This window comes from Paramormyrops kingsleyae, chromosome 2 (assembly GCF_048594095.1).
Source record: "Paramormyrops kingsleyae isolate MSU_618 chromosome 2, PKINGS_0.4, whole genome shotgun sequence".
NCBI classification, from domain to species: domain Eukaryota; kingdom Metazoa; phylum Chordata; class Actinopteri; order Osteoglossiformes; family Mormyridae; genus Paramormyrops; species Paramormyrops kingsleyae.
In genome coordinates this window covers 40555268-40575785 of record NC_132798.1, presented here as the reverse complement: position 1 = coordinate 40575785, position 20518 = coordinate 40555268, and the positions used below count along the sequence as shown (strand labels likewise).

General features: G+C 40.5%; 2 protein-coding genes and 3 long non-coding RNA genes across 10 annotated transcripts; 1 reads left to right on the top strand and 4 right to left on the bottom strand.

Annotated features, from left to right (window-relative positions):
* Positions 1-4930, bottom strand: ydjc (YdjC chitooligosaccharide deacetylase homolog). 6 transcript variants are annotated; one of them, XM_023838971.1, is made up of 7 exons: positions 4822-4920; positions 4634-4657; positions 4003-4181; positions 2659-2818; positions 1465-1564; positions 1140-1320; positions 1-854 (listed from the first exon to the last, which is right to left on the bottom strand). In XM_023838971.1, the coding sequence occupies exons 3-7, from the start codon at positions 4164-4166 to the stop codon at positions 512-514; spliced, it is 948 nt and encodes a 315-aa protein (XP_023694739.1). In that variant the 5' UTR covers positions 4167-4181; positions 4634-4657; positions 4822-4920; the 3' UTR covers positions 1-511. The 6 variants fall into 6 exon arrangements, with proteins under 6 accessions (XP_023694739.1, XP_023694740.1, XP_023694737.1 ...); XM_023838972.1 differs by having other exon boundaries at positions 4003-4178; XM_023838969.1 differs by lacking the exon at positions 4634-4657 and having other exon boundaries at positions 4822-4930.
* A 3405-nt stretch (positions 4931-8335) lies between these two features.
* Positions 8336-9127, top strand: LOC111857799 (uncharacterized). Its single transcript, XR_011989391.1, has 2 exons — positions 8336-8666; positions 8739-9127. It is a non-coding gene; the product is annotated as an uncharacterized lncRNA (long non-coding RNA).
* LOC140587714 (uncharacterized) lies at positions 9090-9358 on the bottom strand. Its single transcript, XR_011989392.1, has 2 exons — positions 9264-9358; positions 9090-9154 (listed from the first exon to the last, which is right to left on the bottom strand). It is a non-coding gene; the product is annotated as an uncharacterized lncRNA (long non-coding RNA).
* A 142-nt stretch (positions 9359-9500) lies between these two features.
* On the bottom strand, positions 9501-10446 carry LOC111840040 (uncharacterized). Its single transcript, XR_011989390.1, has 4 exons — positions 10079-10446; positions 9802-9860; positions 9636-9704; positions 9501-9562 (listed from the first exon to the last, which is right to left on the bottom strand). It is a non-coding gene; the product is annotated as an uncharacterized lncRNA (long non-coding RNA).
* A 6138-nt stretch (positions 10447-16584) lies between these two features.
* Positions 16585-19588, bottom strand: LOC140587713 (uncharacterized). The gene is made up of 5 exons (XM_072709253.1): positions 18688-19588; positions 18252-18644; positions 18085-18154; positions 17831-17996; positions 16585-16956 (listed from the first exon to the last, which is right to left on the bottom strand). Exons 1-5 carry the CDS (start codon positions 18838-18840, stop codon positions 16842-16844), a joined length of 897 nt encoding a protein of 298 aa, XP_072565354.1. The 5' UTR covers positions 18841-19588; the 3' UTR covers positions 16585-16841.
* Positions 19589-20518: the final 930 nt, after the last annotated feature.

The window sequence follows — 20518 nt, the reverse complement described above, 5'->3', positions numbered from 1 at the left end:
AAATGTTCAATCTGACAGTATTTTAATGCAAGTCATTAACAGCTGATTATCAGAATCTCTCATCTCTTCCATTTATGAGTTCAGTTGAAGTCAATTTCCTCCATTGGAGCATTAGTAGTGATAGCAAATATAGCATCAATTAATCTATTTTAAAAGTTCAGTTGTCAGTCATGATTGTGGAATTTAAAACTTCAGCACTTCATAAATACATTAAAAATAGTCTCTTTAAAACTGTGGCATTTACATTTCCTAAGTTACTATATATACACTATATGCTGAAAAATACAGCCAATTCTTAGAAATATTTCATAACAGCTGTATTTCTCCATTTTAAGCCAACTTAATTTTATATAACCTATAAATGTAGAAAGCTGTGAATCTGGGGTTTAAAGTTTAAAACATCTTCATAACCATGTAATCAAATCCTTTCTTAAGGGTAGAGAAAGATAAATCCCATCTAAGAAGAAACATTTAAGGCTTGTTTTGCAGTTGGCCCTGGAAGAGAATTGGTTTAGAGGTCCTTAAATGCACATAGCTGGATTTGCTCCTGCTTGTAGAATGCAAGCAGCTGGGGGTCCATGAGGGTCTCCAGCTCGTGCTGCCGCTCTGCAGACTGTGAGAAGCTGTCTGGGCCCTGGCCGCAACCCCCTTGTTGGGGGTCACTGGGGTAGCCGGGATGCACCATCAGCTCCACTGTGACAGGGCCCTGTGTCCCTCGCACTGTGTCACACTGGGGTACAGCAAGGGGGCTCTTGGGCTGCCAGGCTGCCAGGGCCTTTCCGATGGCCCTCTTGATGCTGCTGACAGACATGTTCTCCCCCATTGTAGTCAAGCCCAAGTAAACATCAGGCCACCTGCAATGGACATAGTAAAGGTATGGAAACCTACCTGCTTCTCCATCAGCATGACAAATAAAGTAGATAAATGCAATTACTATGTCAGTGTGGTATATTTATAGATGTAGTAAAGTTGTGACATTGCTTAATTGTTTCATTCCCCCAAAAGGACAAATCTTTTAAAGATAAGCACCAGAATTTCCCATTTTCAAAGGTATTACAAAAGAGCCCATCTTCAGATTAATTGTGGTGGCCTTGCTGCACTTGTACTGCAGCTCAAAGGCACAGCATGGGCACCTTTACCTGATCCCATGTGCACGGAAGACTGTGGACGAGTCCCATGCGTCCTTCTCCACCTGCGTGTAGAACTCGTGCAAGGGCAGCGGGAGCCAGGAGCAGGACTGGAGGCTGGGCTCCACCGGGACACGAGTGAAAGGAATGCCGTATTCCGACAGCACCCTGGCAAACACATCCCTCACCTCTGCTAAGCGCAAGGAGAGACCGATCAGGTACGTATTCCTAATACAACGCGGTCACGCACACAGGCACAGACTCAAGGTGCTCCCAGCTAGTGGCCATGCCCTAACCTTCCTTGAGCAGCCTTTAGCAGTACAGGCCGTTGCCCTACCTGGCAGCACGTGGACATGCTGGTGACCATCCATATGGGAGGGCAGATGCCCCAACAAATCACAGAACAACTTCACCTGGGCCTGCAGCTCCAACTCCACCTGGGGAACAATCCAAAATACAGCACAATGAAGTGTTAATATACAGCGTACAATATACATCTCCATATCACAGAATGCCAATTCAATGCATGCATATGTCCACACACACAAGAAAACAAAAACCACCGACAGGAAGTGTATGTCCATTAATACACACTCATCAAATCACGTTTCCATTAGAAATGGATGCCAGTCCAATCAGTATATCTGCAGTATTGCCTCTAATGCACTGGGCGTTTCTGCTGCATGTGCTGCAGTAAATTTATCTGATTTGTCAACCAGGCCACGTTCAGCCAAGGGTCTCCAATGGGGGTCCCATCTATAAAATGTGTATGTGTATGAAAATAATGAGTTTAGAATAATTATTTTTCAAGTGAGACTGAGAAAAAAAATAGGATGGCTAAATCTCCCTCTAGCGGGACCTAGAATGGCCTGTGGTTGTCACTGGTTTTTTTAAACATTAAGCTTTACATTTCTTCACTCAACGTTAAAACTCTCAAATCCACATTGATGCTGTGAGCAAATGATATTAGTACCTTTTTTGTTCAAATCTGAACAAGAACTACTGCTGGTCTCAGTGTAGTTGTTTTTTGTGTGTGTAGTACATGTGCTGATATGGGACTGTATTAACATTTAATAAAACTGCTTGGCAGTAGCTGTTGGACTGTAGCATGTATTACAGTTTTAACATGAATACTGACATTTTACACACTGCAAAAAAGCCCAAATTTTGATTAAATGATGTAACTGAATATCGCCCAGCCCTAATAAGCAACATTTCTCAGGTACTTCTAGCATAAGGATTCAGCTTATTGCTGTTTACAGAAAGCCTATTTTGGATTTGTCTGTGGTTGCATTCACACCACTGTGTCTCAGTCTTTTAAACGCCCTGACATGACATGTGCAACTTTACATCCTAACCCTTTCAAAAACATGTATATACCCTATTTCTAATAGCCCTGGATACCAGAATATGACCTGTACAAGTGATCCATACATCTCTGCAGGTTATGGCCTAGAGAGATTCAAATTGAAATTTTCAAATGTTAATGAAAACTCCAGCTGGTGGACGACTGTGACCTGCACAGGCTTACCTCAGCCATGCTCAGGAGGCCTTTCTGTAGAACTTTCCGGAAACCCATCTTACCATGGAAGAACCCATTATCATTGACAAGTGTGGAGTCCCGCCTGAGCTTCTGGCAAACGGGGACGCCCTCGGACAGGTTGGCGTGAAGGCCAATGGGAATGCAGTGTCTTAGAGAGCCAAATCACAGACATATGCCAGGTAATTCATCAGAACAAACTCCATGCAATAGATACACAAAGCCTTGACAAAAACGCAAACAGGCGATCTGTCGATACCACTTAGTTGTTCTTGCATATTTTAAAAAAGGTGCTATTTAAACGACTGGGTTTTACAAATAATTTAAAAATATAAAGCCTTCACATGTACATTGTGTATCTGTATAGTGATTTAGGGCAGTAGTTACCATACATATCTCAGCCATTCTATATACTTTCATTTTTTGGTTAAAGCACACCTAATTCAAATAAATAAGGACTTGAATATCATATTGATTAATTCCGTTCTAATCAAATTGTCTTGTGGTAGAATAAACTAAAGTATGCATTTCCAGGAGGTGCTCAATGAAACGCTTAAGGAACCATCAAAATGCGATTTAGTAGCTTACTCCATGGTTTACTGCATATCAGAAATCAGGTGTTCCGGGCAATTCGGTTTCCCTGTTTCCCCTGTCTATCAGGGAATAATGTTTCTCCTAATATTTAGGCAAATATGTATGTGAGATGTCTGAAAATCACTCAGGTACATTATTACATGTGAATACAGTAGATCGTCACGCATAATATAGTCTTATATAAGCAATACTATACCGTTTTCATCAAGAAATATCTCTATCCAGCGAATTAAATACTTTCATTTATTATCTGTAAAAACGAAAAACATCGAAAGGCATGTGATGTTTTAAAATATATGGCTTGTTTACCTCAAGAGCTTCTTAAAAAGACATGAAAACAACAGCGAAACCGTGTACAAATCAGCGCGGGACAGGGGAAACATAGGGAAACTGAATTGCCCGGAACACCTGTTGTACACCCTTCTTCTCAAGAAGTGCTAAATGTGAACGTCGACAAGGAAGCAAACAACCACGGTGTTCTGTCGATATATGCTGTCTTGTCGAAAAATGCTACCGTAGTGCTAATCGATAGCCCTAACCCTAACTCGTACCCTAACCCTAACCCCACAAAACCCCTAAAACCTTTCCCTTAACCCTAACCCTAACCCCTAAAACCAAGACGGTGGAACTGCACATGCGCAGAAAGGCTCGATAGCACTTCTCGATAGGTAGTATTTTATGACAGAACAACGGCATTACTGAGAAAATAAAGCATGGCTGTATGGAAATGTGGACTCATACCTGATCGCCAACTCTGCCGCATCTTTAGCCGAGCTGGAGTTGACCAACAGCGACACGTTGGAAATCGCCCCAGCCAGGAAGCAGTCCACTATCCCCCGGTTCCGCCTGGGACAGTATCCAAAATCATCTCCAGTCACCACCAGCTTGATTTTCGGCTGTGGCATTCTTGTTAACAGCTGCTGCGATAAAGGAAGTGGTGTTTAAAAAAATAAAATGTCGATTTACCCTCAAGACACGTTTTTAGGAGAAAGTAACTTGGGTTAAAAGTACAAAAGCGCCCGAGTCCTTTAAATAAGTAATCATGAAGCGATCGGTACAACGTAACTCGAAAGGGCACTTTCTGTTCAGAATAACCTTCACACGTTTACATAGCTTGCTGTTAATCTGGTTTTTTTGCCCTGTGTACATAGAGTGACGCCTCTTGCTTGTATCACTATGCTGGTTTCAGGAACATCCACACAACTTGAACTCGCTTATAAAGACGCGAAAATCAACATTGTATATAAATATACATATACCCTCCATTAAGCTGCCTATAACTGGCACTTCTTTCAAGGAGTGACCAATTACTGGGTGCACTGGGCGATAAAATAAGCCTTCTGCCAGCTAGACAATATATTACTTTTATTACCTTTCAGCGTTGCTTCCAGGAATACTGTACAAATAACAATAGCGACAGCGTGGTCATTTCCATGATCATCCATTTACTTGAAATAAAACGCAAATGAAGACGACAGCGCCTCACCAGAAATCCAACAAGCAAACGTTTTGAAACACAGCAAATTGCAAAGATAAAATCTGATATGGTAAAACACTTACCCATTTTTATTTCTCTTTATTGTCCATTAATGCACAAAGCGAGACATATGAGAAATAACAACCGCTGCTAAAACGAATGGCTGTTTCCTTTTCCGGATTTGTTGCGCCCCCTAGTGCACTTTTGTATTTCAAAATCGTACTTACAGAATTTTAAAATAAATACTTCTCTGTATTATTTATTACTTCTTATGATTATATAATCAACGTTGATAAGAACTGAAAGTAGATTTTCGATTTCAAGAAAGTCCTTTGTCAGCCAATGCTTTTTGTCTTTGTACTTTATTATACAAAAGCAGACTTTGAGATCATCACTCAGTTACAGACAGATGAAAAGTCGGTGACTATCTAAACGTTTGTCAAATATCTAAATGTTTGTCAATTATGCCTAGGCCTACTTAACTATATGTGTTACTTTTTGAGTCTCATTATTTTGCACTGTTTTTAAAACTGGACAGTTGTATTCAGCATTCTTGCAGTTGTGGCAATGCAATGAGTTGTTGCTGTTTTGGCAAAATTATTCTGGTCAATCCATCAATAATCTAAATGATTTAACTATGCAGATGGGAAGCTTGTAGGATCATAATAATAAATATAGATACTTCATTGATCCCTACTGGGAAATTGTCTTTATGCCTCCCTCAACTTGCTCTTTTCATAGAGTAAACTGTCTGTGAAGGGCAGCCAACCATGGTGGTGCCCAGGTAGCTGGGGGTTAAGCCACAGATGTACTGAGGCTGGGTTTGAACTGGCAACCTTCTGATTACAGGCACATAGTGCCATAGGCCTTGTGGGATTGTTGTCAGTGCCTTAGGCCTTGTGGGATTGCTGTCAGTGCCTTAGGCCTTGTGGGATTGCTGTCAGTGCCTTAGGCCTTGTGGGGTTGCTGTCAGTGCCATAGGCCTTGTGGGATTGCTGTCAGTGCCATAGGCCTTGTGGGATTGCTGTCAGTGCCTTAGGCCTTGTGGGATTGCTGTCAGTGCCATAGGCCTTGTGGGATTGCTGTCAGTGCCTTAGGCCTTGTGGGATTGCTGTCAGTGCCTTAGGCCTTGCGGGATTGCTGTCAGTGCCATAGGCCTTGCGGGATTGCTGTCAGTGCCTTAGGCCTTGCGGGATTGCTGTCAGTGCCATAGGCCTTGTGGGATTGCTGTCAGTGCCTTAGGCCTTGTGGGATTGCTGTCAGTGCCATAGGCCTTGCGGGATTGCTGTCAGTGCCTTAGGCCTTGCGGGATTGCTGTCAGTGCCATAGGCCTTGCGGGATTGCTGTCAGTGCCTTAGGCCTTGTGGGATTGCTGTCAGTGCCATAGGCCTTGTGGGATTGCTGTCAGTGCCATAGGCCTTGTGGGATTGCTGTCAGTGCCATAGGCCTTGTGGGATTGCTGTCAGTGCCATAGGCCTTGTGGGATTGCTGTCAGTGCCATAGGCCTTGTGGGATTGCTGTCAGTGCCTTAGGCCTTGTGGGATTGCTGTCAGTGCCTTAGGCCATCTGTGAATGTGACTGTGTACTGCAGATATGTGCCACCATAGTTTCAAGGGCTGAAGATAAGAAAACAACGTATCCTGGTGCCCTAGCTTACTCTCCCGGCTACGAGGAGAACGCAGCCACTAATCTGTGTAAAACAGAACAACCAATTTAAGATTAACTCATGCTTTACTGCACTACAGAACATATGCAGGAACTGAATCAGCATTAGGTAAGAATATGTAATCCATATAGTCCTAAATGCATTGTATAATATCATATTCTATAAAAAGATGTTGTTGATTGTTAGAAATAATGAGAGTGGGAGAAGTCTTTGTACAAGATAAGGGAGAATAGGGGGTGAATGGCCTTGGAAGACTGCAAGGAACCATAAGGAACATCTGGTGATCTTGTGCAGGGATGTCATTTGCAGAAAAGGTATAAAAACTGTGTTGATTTGTAAGTCTGGGCTCTTCTCCTTTGCATGAGGGGAATCCCTGTTCGAACAGACCCATTAAACGGGGAACTTCTCCTACCCTAAAGTGTCTGCAGTTTTATTTATGTTCATCTATCATTTTTTACTTCCCCGGCTCCAAACCCCCACAACCCTGCATAGGACAAGCAGGTACAGAAGATGGAGAGATGGGTGGATGAATGGAAAATATCTCTGTGGGTAGCACTGTCACCTCACACCTATTAGGCTCCTGAATCCCTCCCGCAGTGTTCCTGAAGTTTGCATGTTCTCTACTTGCTGCTTGAATTTCAATTATAGCCCAAAGACATGCAATTAGACTAACCGATGTCTCTAAACTGTTTGTGATCTGTAATGAGATTTTGCATCTAGAGTGTACATAAACCTGAAGTCACCTAAAATCTGTAGACAAATGCAGGAGAGAATCTCAGATGTATGGAATGTGAGAAGAGGAAAGCCTAATGCTGCCTGCTGCTGGATGTCTTCTACGTTTCCCTGGAAACAGGGTGTAAACACATGGAATCTGAGATGAGAATAGATCAGAGTTGCAACCTGGACTGCAAAACGTAACAAAATCTGTATCAGAATCTAATTATCACACTAAAGAGAGCAGGTGCATGAGACGGAGTCTGATATCAGTTATCTTATATCTTACAGAGGAAGACAGTTCCTAAGATGTTGAAGCAGGGGGTGTTTCTGCTATGTTATATGCATGTACTGTATATGTCGTGGGCCTACTGTCTGTTTATGGTTATATTGGTGTAAAACTGGTCTGTAGTAGCAGAGGTGGATAGGTCAAGTCCAGAAAGTAAAATTCCAGACAATGATTTTGTTTCACCCCGACCAGGGGGGTATTCCAGAAAGCAGGTTATGTGACATACCCGGGTAAGTTTAAGGGTAAGTTAGTGGATATCCTCAACTTTCGGTTCCAAAAACGGAGGTTAACTTTCTGGGTATGTACGTAACCATAGCAGCTTACTCTCTGAAGATAACCTGCTACTGAGCAGGTTATGTTCCAGGGTCAGTTTGTTTCAGAAGGTTACTGAGCATGGCGTGCCCTTTTGATGACGATCCTGTGGACGTGGAGGCACAAATTATACAAGTTTTTTTTCGTTTTTTTTTGAGAGTTATAAGACCACGTATTGATGTCTTTTCATTTCCTAATGATTATTTGAAAGAGCGTTATCGGTTTTCAAAAGAATCGTTAATTTACATAACATATCTCTTGAAACCACATATTGCAAATGTCACAAACCGCGGGTCTGCGCTTGGCACAGAAAACATTCTGTACATAGCACTTCGGTTTTTTGCGTCAGGGCATTTTTTGTACAATGTGGGCGATGCAGAGCATGTGGGAAAGGCAACTGTGTGTAGAGCCGTTCGTACAGTATGTCTGGCACTTAAACGCTTCTTACACACGTTTGTACAGTTCCCTGGCCATAAACCTCTGCAGGTTATTAAAGAGGAATTCCACAGAGTGACAGGTTTGTCCTTTGTAGTAAAATCTATGATGCGTATTTAATATGTAGTCATACTATTTATATCTATACATGTATTCATCCTGCACACACACACATTTGATACTTCCATATATGACTTTCTATTTCAGGGTTTCCAAATGTAATTGGGTGCATTGATGGCACCCACATTCATATTAAAGCTCCTTCAATAAATGAGGGAGACTATGTTAATAGGAAATCTATTCATAGTATCAATATGCAGGTAACAACTTGATTTTGTGTCCTTAATTTTTTGCCTTGTTAACATCATTAAACTCATTACTTTCCATTTTTCAACTATAGGTAATATGTGAGGCAACCCACATCATTACTAATGTTGAGGCAAAATGGCCAGGATCTGTGGACGATGCCAGAATTTTCCACGAGTCATCATTATGTCAGACATTTCAGCAGGGTATGTTTTGCTTCATACAATGTTTTTTTTTTCTTTTTACTATATTTGTATTGTACACTTGAATCATTACAGGACAGTACAATGGTTACTTGCTGGGGGACAGAGGATACCCTTGTCTGCCCTACTTAATGACACCCTACCCTGAACCTGATCCTGGACCACAGACACGGTTTAACCTGGCTCACAGCCGAACACAGGCCAAGGTGGAGATGACCATAGGGATCCTCAAGTCTAGGTTTCAGTGTCTGCGTGGGCTCCGGGTCAGTCCAGAGAGAGCATGCGACATCATAGTGGCTTGTGTTGTGCTTCACAACATTGCCACTATAAGAGGAGAAAGCCACCCTCCTTGTATTGAAGAAGATGGCCCAGAGGAACCCCTACAGATTTTTGCACACAGAGATGGAAGACTTTTGAGAGACAGGATTTGTCAAAATTACTTTTATTAAATTGTTTGCACTGGTCTGCTGTGCAATTCATTTCTTTATTTCCTGAAAAACAATGAAAGTAAAATGAAATAAAATGTGTTTTTTTATTTATTACATTGCTTTATATACAACACTTAACATACAACAGATTAATATTCACACAAGTTCTCACCTTAAGGCAATGCTCCAATAATTCAATTTCTAGTGTTGCTTTTTTAATGGATAGCCTTTTCTCTTCCATTTGAAGCTGTATAAGGTCCATCTCCATGTCACTTTTTCTTATTTGTTTCTGAAGATGGACCTTATACAGCTCCTTTGCTGGCAACTAGGAAGGCAAAAATAATTAAATAAATGAGATTCTGTCAGACAATAAAATTAAAATATGGACAACTTAACACAAAATCTTACACTGTTTAGATCGCGCATTGAGGTTGAAGGACCTTCATCTGTGGGTAAATCCCCAGGTATGTACTGTGAAAGGACAATGACAGTTTGTTACTCTAATGTAAGAAGGGGGCATGCATTATAATGGTATGCATCATACCTCAGTGGATCTACCAGCATTGTCCACTTCTGTCACAGCAAATGTGGTCTCTTCATCGTCATCTTCATCCTTCAGCGGAAAAATGCAAGTATACATTATCTGGCAAAAAGAAAAAAAAACAGAATATCTAAAAGCAACTAAAGGTACCTGACAACAAAACACTTACAACTGTGACAGACGGTGTTCTTTCTCTAGGGTCCAATAATACAATCCCTCTATCGGTATCTATAAGAAAATACAACCCACAAAATTCTCAATATTAAAGAAAAACCAATAATGCAGGAAAAAAACATGTCAAAGTAATACAACTAAGATCACAGTAGCCTATACATCATAGGCAGTTAAATAAAGTAAATATGTTAAGCATGTTCAAAAAGCATTTAAATGACAGATAGTAATTTATTAAGTCATATAATGAAAAGAAATCATAGTGGTAAACTTACATTTCACAGTGTCACTTGTGGTGCATGGTGTGTGTGATGAAGTGCCCCCTGGAATGCCAGCAACCACTGGTTGCCCTTTATTAAGGGACAGAGCCAGCTCCTCAGATGGGGTGAGGGAAGGTGGAGGTGGTGGGCCCCCGCCAGTTAGACGGGCTTCAGCCTTCTTTCTATTAGCTACATGACAGAAAGAATATACTAAATCGTGTTTAATAAATAGTTCAGTGATCGTGTAATCAAATATTACCTTTTTGCAGAATGTTTTTGTGTTTCATTTTGACTTGGCTCAAAGTTCTTCTGGCTCCAGAAGGATTACACCTTATTAAATAAGAAACCATATATTCCTAGTCAATACACATTGTTATTTTAACCTAAAGAAATGAATGGCAGGAAAAGTAAATGCTTTCATAGTGATTTAACAGTCAAAAAGATGCGGAAGGGGTGCTTAATTATTTTACATTATAATAAAAGGGCAGGCGATGTCAAATTTGCAATTTAATACACTCACACATTTACTCTATCCGTTATTTTTTGCCAAGCCAACTCTCTTTCTTTAGCCGATGCAGCCGTATTGCTTTGTTTCATTATTATCGGCTTGAATTCCTCATATGCGTGCATTAAAACTTCCAACTCCGCCTCTGTGAAGTATGCCGCTCTCTTTTCTTCACTTTGATCTTCCATTTTGACTCATTGAAAACGTCTTTATGTATGCACGGTGAACACGCATTAACTCTGGGTAACCAATAGGAGGTTGATTGAACTGACTTTTCTCAGGCATTTTGGAATCGACATACTCATGGTATGCAGGTTTGGGGTATATCAACCCAGAGGTTAAGATTTACCAAATGGTAAGTTAACCAAGCTTTCTGGAATACCCCCCAGTTGAGTAACCTGTGACTGTGACTCTTTATTCACACCTCAGCATGTTTCGGGGAGTGGCGTACCTAGAGGAAACCCTACAACTAGACAGGGAGATCATGCAAACTCCACACACGTAGAGCTGGGGCACAGACTCAAACAGGCAGTGGTGCCAACTCTGCACCACCACTGGACAACTGACGAAATTCTTATACTTTTTATTATGTTATTGTTTATTTGTATATATTCTAATGTTAAAATTTGCAAGGGAATATGCACTTACTAAATAGCACAAAGGGGTGGCACAGTGATGCAGTAGTCAGCACTGTTGCCTTATGCCTCTGGCACTGGGGTTCGAGTCTCCACCATGCGTGTGGAGTTTGCATGTTCTCCCTGTGTCTCCGTGGGGTTTTCTCCAGGTACTCCAGCTGCCCCCCCATAGTCCAAATACATGCTAAGATGAATTGGAGTTGTGGGGGTTATGTTTATGTTACATTGTTGGTCCCCACAACGTGATAAAAACCTGTTATTTTGATGTTTGTGGGGACAGTTTTTTGGCCCCCACAATAGGAAACAAAATTTCATAAAAATCTATGAAAGTAATTTAAAAACTAAAAATGTCAAAGGTCTTGAATTTTGTTTGGTTACTTATGGTTAATGTTAGGGCTGGGTAGTGATTAAGGTTGTCATTTGTTGAGATTAGGGTTTTGCTCATAGAAATGAATGGATGGTCCCCAGAAAGATATGAAAACAAACTTGCATGTGTGTGTGTGTGTGTGTGTGTGTGTGTGTGTGTGTGTGTGTGTGTGTGTGTGTGTGTGTGTGTGTGTGAATGGTGCTGCAATGGGTTGGCACCCCAACCTGGACTATTTCCTGCTTTGCACCCATAGCCTCCAGAACAGGCTCCAGACCCCACAACCCTAAAGCAGGTGCAAAAGATAGATGAATGTACAGTCATTGACAAAAGTCTTGTCACATAAGGACATAGTAACTTAAAAAGGCATATAACTTTATTTCTAATCAATCAATTGTTACAATGAATGGATCAATTTAATGCCAAGGGCTTTCACATTAATAACTGGGTGCAAAATGAAACAGTCAAAAAGTGTCCTGATGTTCACAGCTTGTTAAAGTCCATAACACCTGTTTTTGCAAGGACAAAAGTCTTGTCATGTCTTTTAATGATTCAACCAATCACAGATTAGAGGTGCACCTGTGACAAATATTGTAGTTAACATAATCTCAGGTGTGTATAAAAAGAACCCCAAGAACACCAGACCTTCACTTGAAGTGCAGCCTGGCTTCTGACAACATGCCAAAGATTCAACCACAGACCAAGTCTGCTGCTGAGGTGGCAGACATCGTTAATGTATCCAAACGTCAAGTGGAGAGGATTAAAAAAAGATATGAAGAAACTGGTGATGTTCATGACAAGCCCAGGTCAGGCAGACCCCGTAAGACAACTCTTTGAAAGGACCGTTTGTTGCTTCGAAAGTCCAGGGCCAACCCTTTTTCAATTGCAGCAGAGCTACATCAGAACTGGTCACCAGAAACCGCTGTGTCTACAAGAACAGTTTCTCGAATTCTCACAAGCAGTGGTCTCCATGGCCAAAATAGTGCTCAGAAACCAGCATTAATGAGAACACAACAAAAAAAGTGTGTCGAATTTGCCACGGCCCACAGCTTGCAGCAAGGATGGACAGTGGCAAAGTGGCAGAAGGTTGATTTTTCTGACGAATCATCCATTGAACTACATACCAAATGCCGCAAATACTGCAGGAGACCTGTTGGAACCTGCATGAACTCAAAATTCACCCAGAAAACAGTCAAGTTTGGTGGAGGAAAAATCATGGTTTGGGGTTACATCCAGCATGGGGGTGTTCGAAAGATCTGCAGAGTGGATGGCAACATCAACAGCCTGAAGTATCAAGATATTCTTGCTGCCCATTACATTTCAAACCATAAGAGAGGGCAAATTCTGCAGAAGGATGGTGCTCCTTCTCATACTTCAGCCTCCACATTGAAGTTCCTGAAACTGAAGAGGATCAAGGTGCTCCAGGATTGGCCAGCCCAGTCACCAGACATGAACATTGTTGAGCATGTCTAGGGTAAGATGAAGGAGGAGGCTTGGAAGACGAAACCAAAGAATCTAGACGAACCCTGGGAGTCCTGCAAAACTGCTTTCTTTGCCATTCCAGATGACTTCATCAACAAGTTATTTCAGTCATTGCCAAGACGTATGGATGTGGTCCTCCAAGCTCATAGGAGTCATACACATTATTTTTTATTTTTTTCCAAGGCACCATGACTTTATGTTCTGATGTTATTGTAGCATGTTTGTGTATTCTAAATGAAGTATATGTATAATTTCTACATTATTTTTATATATGACAAGACTTTTGTCCAGGCAAAAGTTGACCTTTCTGTCCTAATTACATGACAAAACTCAATGAATGATGCAAAACTTTATTTTGGTATAATAAGCATATAATCTAGAGGGCTTTGCCTTTTCTTATAAGCCATTTCTGATTCCAACTGATTAACTACAGGTCAAGTTATTATTTGTTGTTCCTACATCTTGGTTAAGTGACAAGACTTTTGTCAGGCACTGTAGATTCAATAAGTGTCTAACACTTTTGCACAGTGCAGCATAATTTGTGAAGAGAATGTGTGTGATGTGGAATGGTGTTTGGGTTCGGTCATGGTGATGCTTTAGCACTGTTCCTGGGGATGCTGTGCAGAAATTGCTCCTCTTCAAACCCATTGATGTATAGTAAAACCTTGGATTGTGAGTAACTTGGTCTGTGAGTGTTTTGCAAGATGATCAAAAATTTTAAATAAATTTTAACTTGATAAATGAGCCAGGTTTTACAGTATACACTTTCTCTGCCTAGCATGCACGTGCAGAGGTGGGGCGGAGGGTGCTTGAGCACCCGCCCCTTTCCTCCAGGATGCCTCAAGTGCCCCTTTCTTGGGTTTTTTTTTGTTGTTGTTGTTGTTTTTTTTTTTGTTTTTTTTTTTATGTGTATGTGCGTATAGAGCCCTGTCTTTGCCCTTCAACAATAAAATGTAACTATTAATCTCAATTTTGCTAAATAAAAGGATCTGGCTTGCATCAGTCACATGACTGCCATTAACCAATGCTCGCCCTTGAGGGCAGAGCGCGCTCGTTACGAGCCGGGTACGAGCTCGCAAAGTGCACGCGCATTTTCTGCAGGCTGGGTGGTCCGGAGCTGGAGGAGAAGCAGGCAAATTAATTGGAAGGTGCAGACTGCAACAAAACAGTAAATAGGGTGTACAGCGCACACTATAGTCTATAACAACAAATGAATTGAAATAAATGAGCGTGCTGTTTGTGCAACAGCGCGACAAACATTACCTGTCCTTTTATGAACTGCACAAGTAGTGGTGGTCATTAACTGCTAGCTAACTGGGTAACAAGGGGGTCTGTAGCTCTTTCCACCGTTTTAGGGAACATGTTTTGTTTTAAAGTAAGTTACAGGACTTTTCCCTTCTTTTCTGGAGGGCTTTTATTTCACTAAAAACAATCTAATATGGATATCCACATAATTCCATATTAGATTCGTCATGAATGTGAGTTGTTGTTATTCAGCCTGTTCTATCTTTTTTAACTTTGAGCACCCGCCCCTTTAAACGTCTCTGCACGGCCCTGCTGCCTAGCGTCATGTGATCACAACTGAGCCGATCTCTCTCGCTGCGAGATTGTGGGTAATCTCCTCCCATGCTCTCAGTCGGCTTCCCTCACTCGTATAGTCAAAATCTAGTAAAAAATACCACCTGAATATGGGCGTAGCAGTACGAGCGATGAATCTGTTTAACGACAATGCAATGTCCACATTTCCGCGAAATCGAAAAGGAGGCAAAAACAGCTGTCATTGGCTATGTTCCTTTTTATGGAAGCCCATTTCCGCCAGTAAAAGAAAAAAAAAACTAAATAAAAAGTCGAAATTACGAGATACAAAGTCATAATTACGAGATAGAAAGTCATAATTACGAGATAGAAAGTCGAAATTACGAGATACAAAGTCATAATTACGAGATAGAAAGTCATAATTACGAGATAAAAAGTCGAAATTACGAGATGCAAAGTCATAATTACGAGATAAAAAGCCGAAATTATGAGATGCAAAGTCATAATTACGAGATAAAAAGCCGAAATTATGAGATACAAAGTCATAATTACGAGATAAAAAGTCGAAATTATGAGATAGAAAGTCATAATTACGAGATAGAAAGTCGAAATTATGAGATACAAAGTCATAATTACGAGATAGAAAGTCGAAATTATGAGATACAAAGTCATAATTACGAGATAGAAAGTCATAATTACGAGATTGACGCCAATGACGCGAAGACAGCTCTTCAGCTGGACTGGAGCGCATGCGTACTTCCTATCTCGTAATTATGACTTTGTATCTCGTAATTTCGACTTTCTATCTCGTAATTATGACTTTGTATCTCATAATTTCGACTTTCTATCTCGTAATTATGACTTTGTATCTCATAATTTCGACTTTCTATCTCGTAATTATGACTTTGTATCTCATAATTTCGGCTTTTTTATCTCGTAATTATGACTTTGTATCTCATAATTTCGGCTTTTTATCTCGTAATTATGACTTTGTATCTCGTAATTTCGACTTTTTATCTCGTAATTATGACTTTCTATCTCGTAATTATGACTTTGTATCTCGTAATTTCGACTTTCTATCTCGTAATTATGACTTTGTATCTCGTAATTATGACTTTGTATCTCGTAATTTCGACTTTCTATTTCATTTTTTTTTTCTTTTACTGGCGGAAATGGGCTTCCATACTTTTTAAAGTCGCACAAAAAGAAAAAGATTCCAGTGAGCCAAAAGATAGCAGTGATTCCGTTAGTTATAGTGAAAGTCATCCCACAAAATAACCCTCCTCTTCTCTCTCTCATCGCCCTCACACCATCCATGATTCTTTTCAAAGGTAAAATGCAGGTTTATTTGTTGTATTTTTACTTTATATTTTGTATTAACCATTTTTATATGAATATTTTTGGATTGTGGAACGAATCACCCGAGTTTCCATTATTTCTTATGGAAAAATTCGCTTTGATATACGAGTGTTTTGGATTACAAGCACGTTTCTGGAACGAATTATGCTCGCAAACAAAGGTGCCCCTGTACTTCCAATCTCATCTAGCAAAGAAAAGGTAAAATAAAGATGACTTGCATCGAAATCGAGGAGCAAATTTCCAAAACCTGCCCAGGCCACAGGACACATTTCTGAGAAAATTACTTTGGAAATTTTATAGGAGTTCTTTGTTGGATTACATGGGGAGTGCGTGAGTTTCAGTTCCCCATAATCTAACACATGATGAGGAAGCTTGCCTTTGTCATTGGGGGTTTCATCTCAAAAACAACAAAAAATGCACTGAGTGAGCTTTGGAAATTTGCTCTTCAGTTAGCTTATATATCTATCTGCTGTTTGCAGTTATTTCTGCTGTGAAATCTTAAATATATCTCTGTCTTGAAGACATCTGGAACTATTCTACTACTATTGGCTGGTTAGAAAGGTGTGGCTGCCGTGGTGCGTCCAATAAGAATGCATAGAAGAGGTTCTCTGGAACTTTTATTAAAAGACCTGAGACAGATATTAACAAGGCTCTGTACTTGTGCATATGGTCAGTTGTGGTATATCACCCTTCCTCTCTCGGTATGAATTAAACTCACATTACAATAAATAAAGAAAAAAACATGGCAGGGATGATGTCCAGCTTATACTCTGCCTCAGTCGGGTATCTCGGATGAAGTGGTCCAATAACAACAGGAAATGGGCGGGGCTCCACGGAAATGGGTGGGGCTTGCAGGACATTGGCCGAGCAGGCGAGGCAGACTAACCCAGCAGCCCATCAGCACGATTTCAGTTCCCTTGTCATATTAGTTGGTAAATGAAGTAGCTGATCTCTCCAGTGGGCTGGTCTCCAGTCCAGAGATGTCCAAGATGGATAGAGGGATGAAATGACTCTGTTTGTGTGACAGAAATCACCCAGCTCCATGTAGGAACTATTTTATTTCTACTAAACTTTACATGACACCTGTTATCACTGTGCTGAAGGTAGCAAGCATCTACTCATCCATAAGAGCCTCACACTCAGTGTGCAGTAATATGGGTAGTAAAAGTAGATCCTACATTAAATTGCTCACAACACGTTCTGTGGATTATCTTGAGTAACAGTGTCATGATTTCTGGTAAGAGACATTGCTGTTTTTTTTGGGGGGGGGGCTTTGAACACCACAACCCTAGTGCCATTTAGTCTCATACTATTCAAGAGGAGGCAGACATTTATATGGCCAATATTTTCAAAACCTGGCAACTCGCACCAAAACTAGATGGATTAATAGCACTACAGAAAAATACGTATTTTTGATTTTGGGGTGGACAATTTCACCCATGTAACCTCCAAACTACATTGTTCCAACATGGCATTATCCAAATTAAAAGTATTAACCAAATTAATCTCCTACCTACACAACTACTTGCATTGAAATATGCCTTTTTTCTCAGTGAAGCTTTTGGGCTGTATTTTGACAGGGTTGAGTACAGCATAAAACACTGTGATCAAATGGGTATGCACTTATTGGCATTACATCTGTGAACATTCCACCTGCGCCAAGACTGTGTTGATCTTTGTACCATCCATGCCAGTCTCACATATTCTTTATTCTCTTGGAGAAGTATGTCGACCTTACTGAGATCTCTCCACTATTCAGCTTATCTGCCTGATAATAAATTTAATTCTGCTGAGTTCTGCATTAGACTGATGGATGTATAAATACAGCTTCCATGTCATTCAATATCTAAATTTTATCTTGAATTTTAATAATAATAATGATTTACCTCTGGATGAATTCCAGGGTGCAGGAAGCTTCTTCTTGGTATTCAAAGTTGAAAGTATAGAATGAGGCAAAAGCAGCTGCCAGACCTGCCACAAAGTTTGGATGTGGAGATATGACCACCTGACCCTCAATGCTTATTATCCACTTCATCGAAGACAGCATCTCACCTAAAATCAATGAACATTTATACAGGTAATGAGGTACCTTGCAGTACCTTACATGTAGTGTTGTGATATAGAATTTAATAAATTCTACCTTGAACAATCAGTCTTGGAGAATCTGGCAAAGACATCGACCCCTCCACATCTGCAGGTGTGGCTGTTGCCTGAAATGTGGGTTGTACACGCTCACATTAATAACACAGTGTGGGCTTTCAGAGATTCATATTAGTACTACAAAAGGATATCTAATCAAACACTTACATGAACTTGTAAAATCAGGGCATCCACCTTCTCTTTGAAATGAGCCATTATGAGTAGAACAACACAAGGTCCCAAGAGAGTAGATCCAGTGGCATCAAACTTTGACAGGACTTGCTTCACCTCTTCATTAGTAAGCTTTTTCTGAAAAAACTGCAAAATCATTGTTCCTTTTTCCTCAATTGCTACTTCCATTTTTTCAAGGATAGAGATGTCTGTCAGTAACTTGAAATGATTGTAAAGTTCCTTCAGTGTAAAGAGATATGGCCAGCTGCTTTTAAGATCCATTATGGATGGCGCTGGATTAGCATTTATGGCTTTACGTTGTAAATAGTATGTTGTTTGCATGAGCTGGGTAAGGTGCTCCCTCTCGGCTCCTGCTGAACCCTCATGAGAGTATAGATTCTCTATGTTCCCCCTTATGTTCTTATGTTCTTATGTTTAGATCTATCATTTCCTTCTGTTTCTCTTCCAGACTGGATTCAGTTTCTCCTAGGGGACAGTCAGGCTGCCACCTGATGTACCCATACTGGTCTGATGGCCCTCTTTGTCTTGTACTGGTATTGCTTGATAAGCTGGAACATAAGAACATAAGAAATTTACAAACGAGAGGAGGCCATTCGGCCCATCAAGCTAGTTTGGGGAGAACTTAACTAATAGCTCAGAGTTGTTAAAATCTTATCTAGCTCTGATTTAAAGGAACCCATGGTTTTAGCTTCCGCTACACTAGCAGGAAGACTATTCCATACTCTAACTACACGCTGTGTAAAGAAGTGCTTCCTCAAATTTGTTTTAAAATGTTCTCCCGCTAATTTCCACTTATGGCCACGAGTTCTAGTATTTAGACTAATATTGAAATAGTCATTTGGCTGAACAGCATCCAGACCCATTAGAATCTTATAGACCTGAATCATATCCCCCCTTAGTCTCCTTTGCTCAAGGCTAAACAGATTCAGTTCCGCTAACCTCTCCTCATAAGACATTCCTCTAAGACCAGGAATCATTCTCGTAGCTCTTCGTTGCACCTTTTCTAAGGCAGCAATGTCCTTCTTGAGGTATGGTGACCAAACCTGCAGACAGTATTCTAGGTGGGGTCTTACCAAGGAATTATATAAGTGTAACATCACCTCACTTGACTTAAACTCCACACACCTAGAGATATAACCCAACATTCTGTTCGCCTTTTTTATTGCTTCCCCACACTGGCGAGAGTGGGACATGGAAGCATCAACATACATACCGAGATCTTTCTCGTAATCAGCTACCTTAATTTCAGTGGAACCCATAAAATATCTGTACTTTATATTTCTGCTCCCTGCATGTATTACCTTACATTTATCTGTGTTAAATTTCATCTGCCAAGTATCAGCCCATTCGCTAATTAAATCCAGATCCCGTTGAAGCCTCTCTGCTGCTAGATTAGTATCTGCTACACCGCCCACCTTGGTGTCGTCTGCAAATTTAACCAGTTTACTGTATGTATTTGTGTCAATATCATTAATGTAAATTAGGAACAATAGTGGTCCTAAAATTGAACCCTGCGGTACCCCACTATGAACGGAGGCCCACTGTGACATTGTGCCTCTAATAACTACTCGCTGATTCCTGTCAGTTAGCCAGTTTTCGATCCAAGCTGCCACAGTTCCTAAAATCCCTGCAGCTTTAAGCTTTAGCAAGAGCCGTTTATGGGGGACGACATCAAAGGCCTTCTGGAAATCTAAGTAAATCACATCATAGGCCTTTTTGTGATCAATTTCACTTGTAGCTTCCTCAAAGAACTCAAGTAGATTCGTTAAGCAGGATCTACCTCTCCTAAATCCATGTTGGCTATCCTTTATAATGTTATTTGCATCTAGGTAATCTACCATTTTCACTTGAATTATAGCTTCCATTATTTTTCCAGTAATGCTAGTTAAACTGATTGGCCTATAGTTTGCTGGATTACTTCTATCCCCTTTTTTGAATAAGGGTGTTATATTAGCATGCTTCCAATCTGATGGTACCACACCCGCAGATAACGATTTCTGGAATATTAAAGTTAAAGGTTGGCTAATAATATCCCTCATCTCTTTTAAGACTATAGGTAAGATGCCATCAGGGCCCTGCGATTTATTTATTTTGAGTTTAGCTAGGCTTAGTATCACATCAACCTCAGTTATACATATATTGGTCATAGACGATGCTGTATTCGTATTAATTGGTGGTAAGTTACTTGTGTTCTCTATTGTGAACACCCTTGAAAAATAATCATTAAACTCATTTACTATATG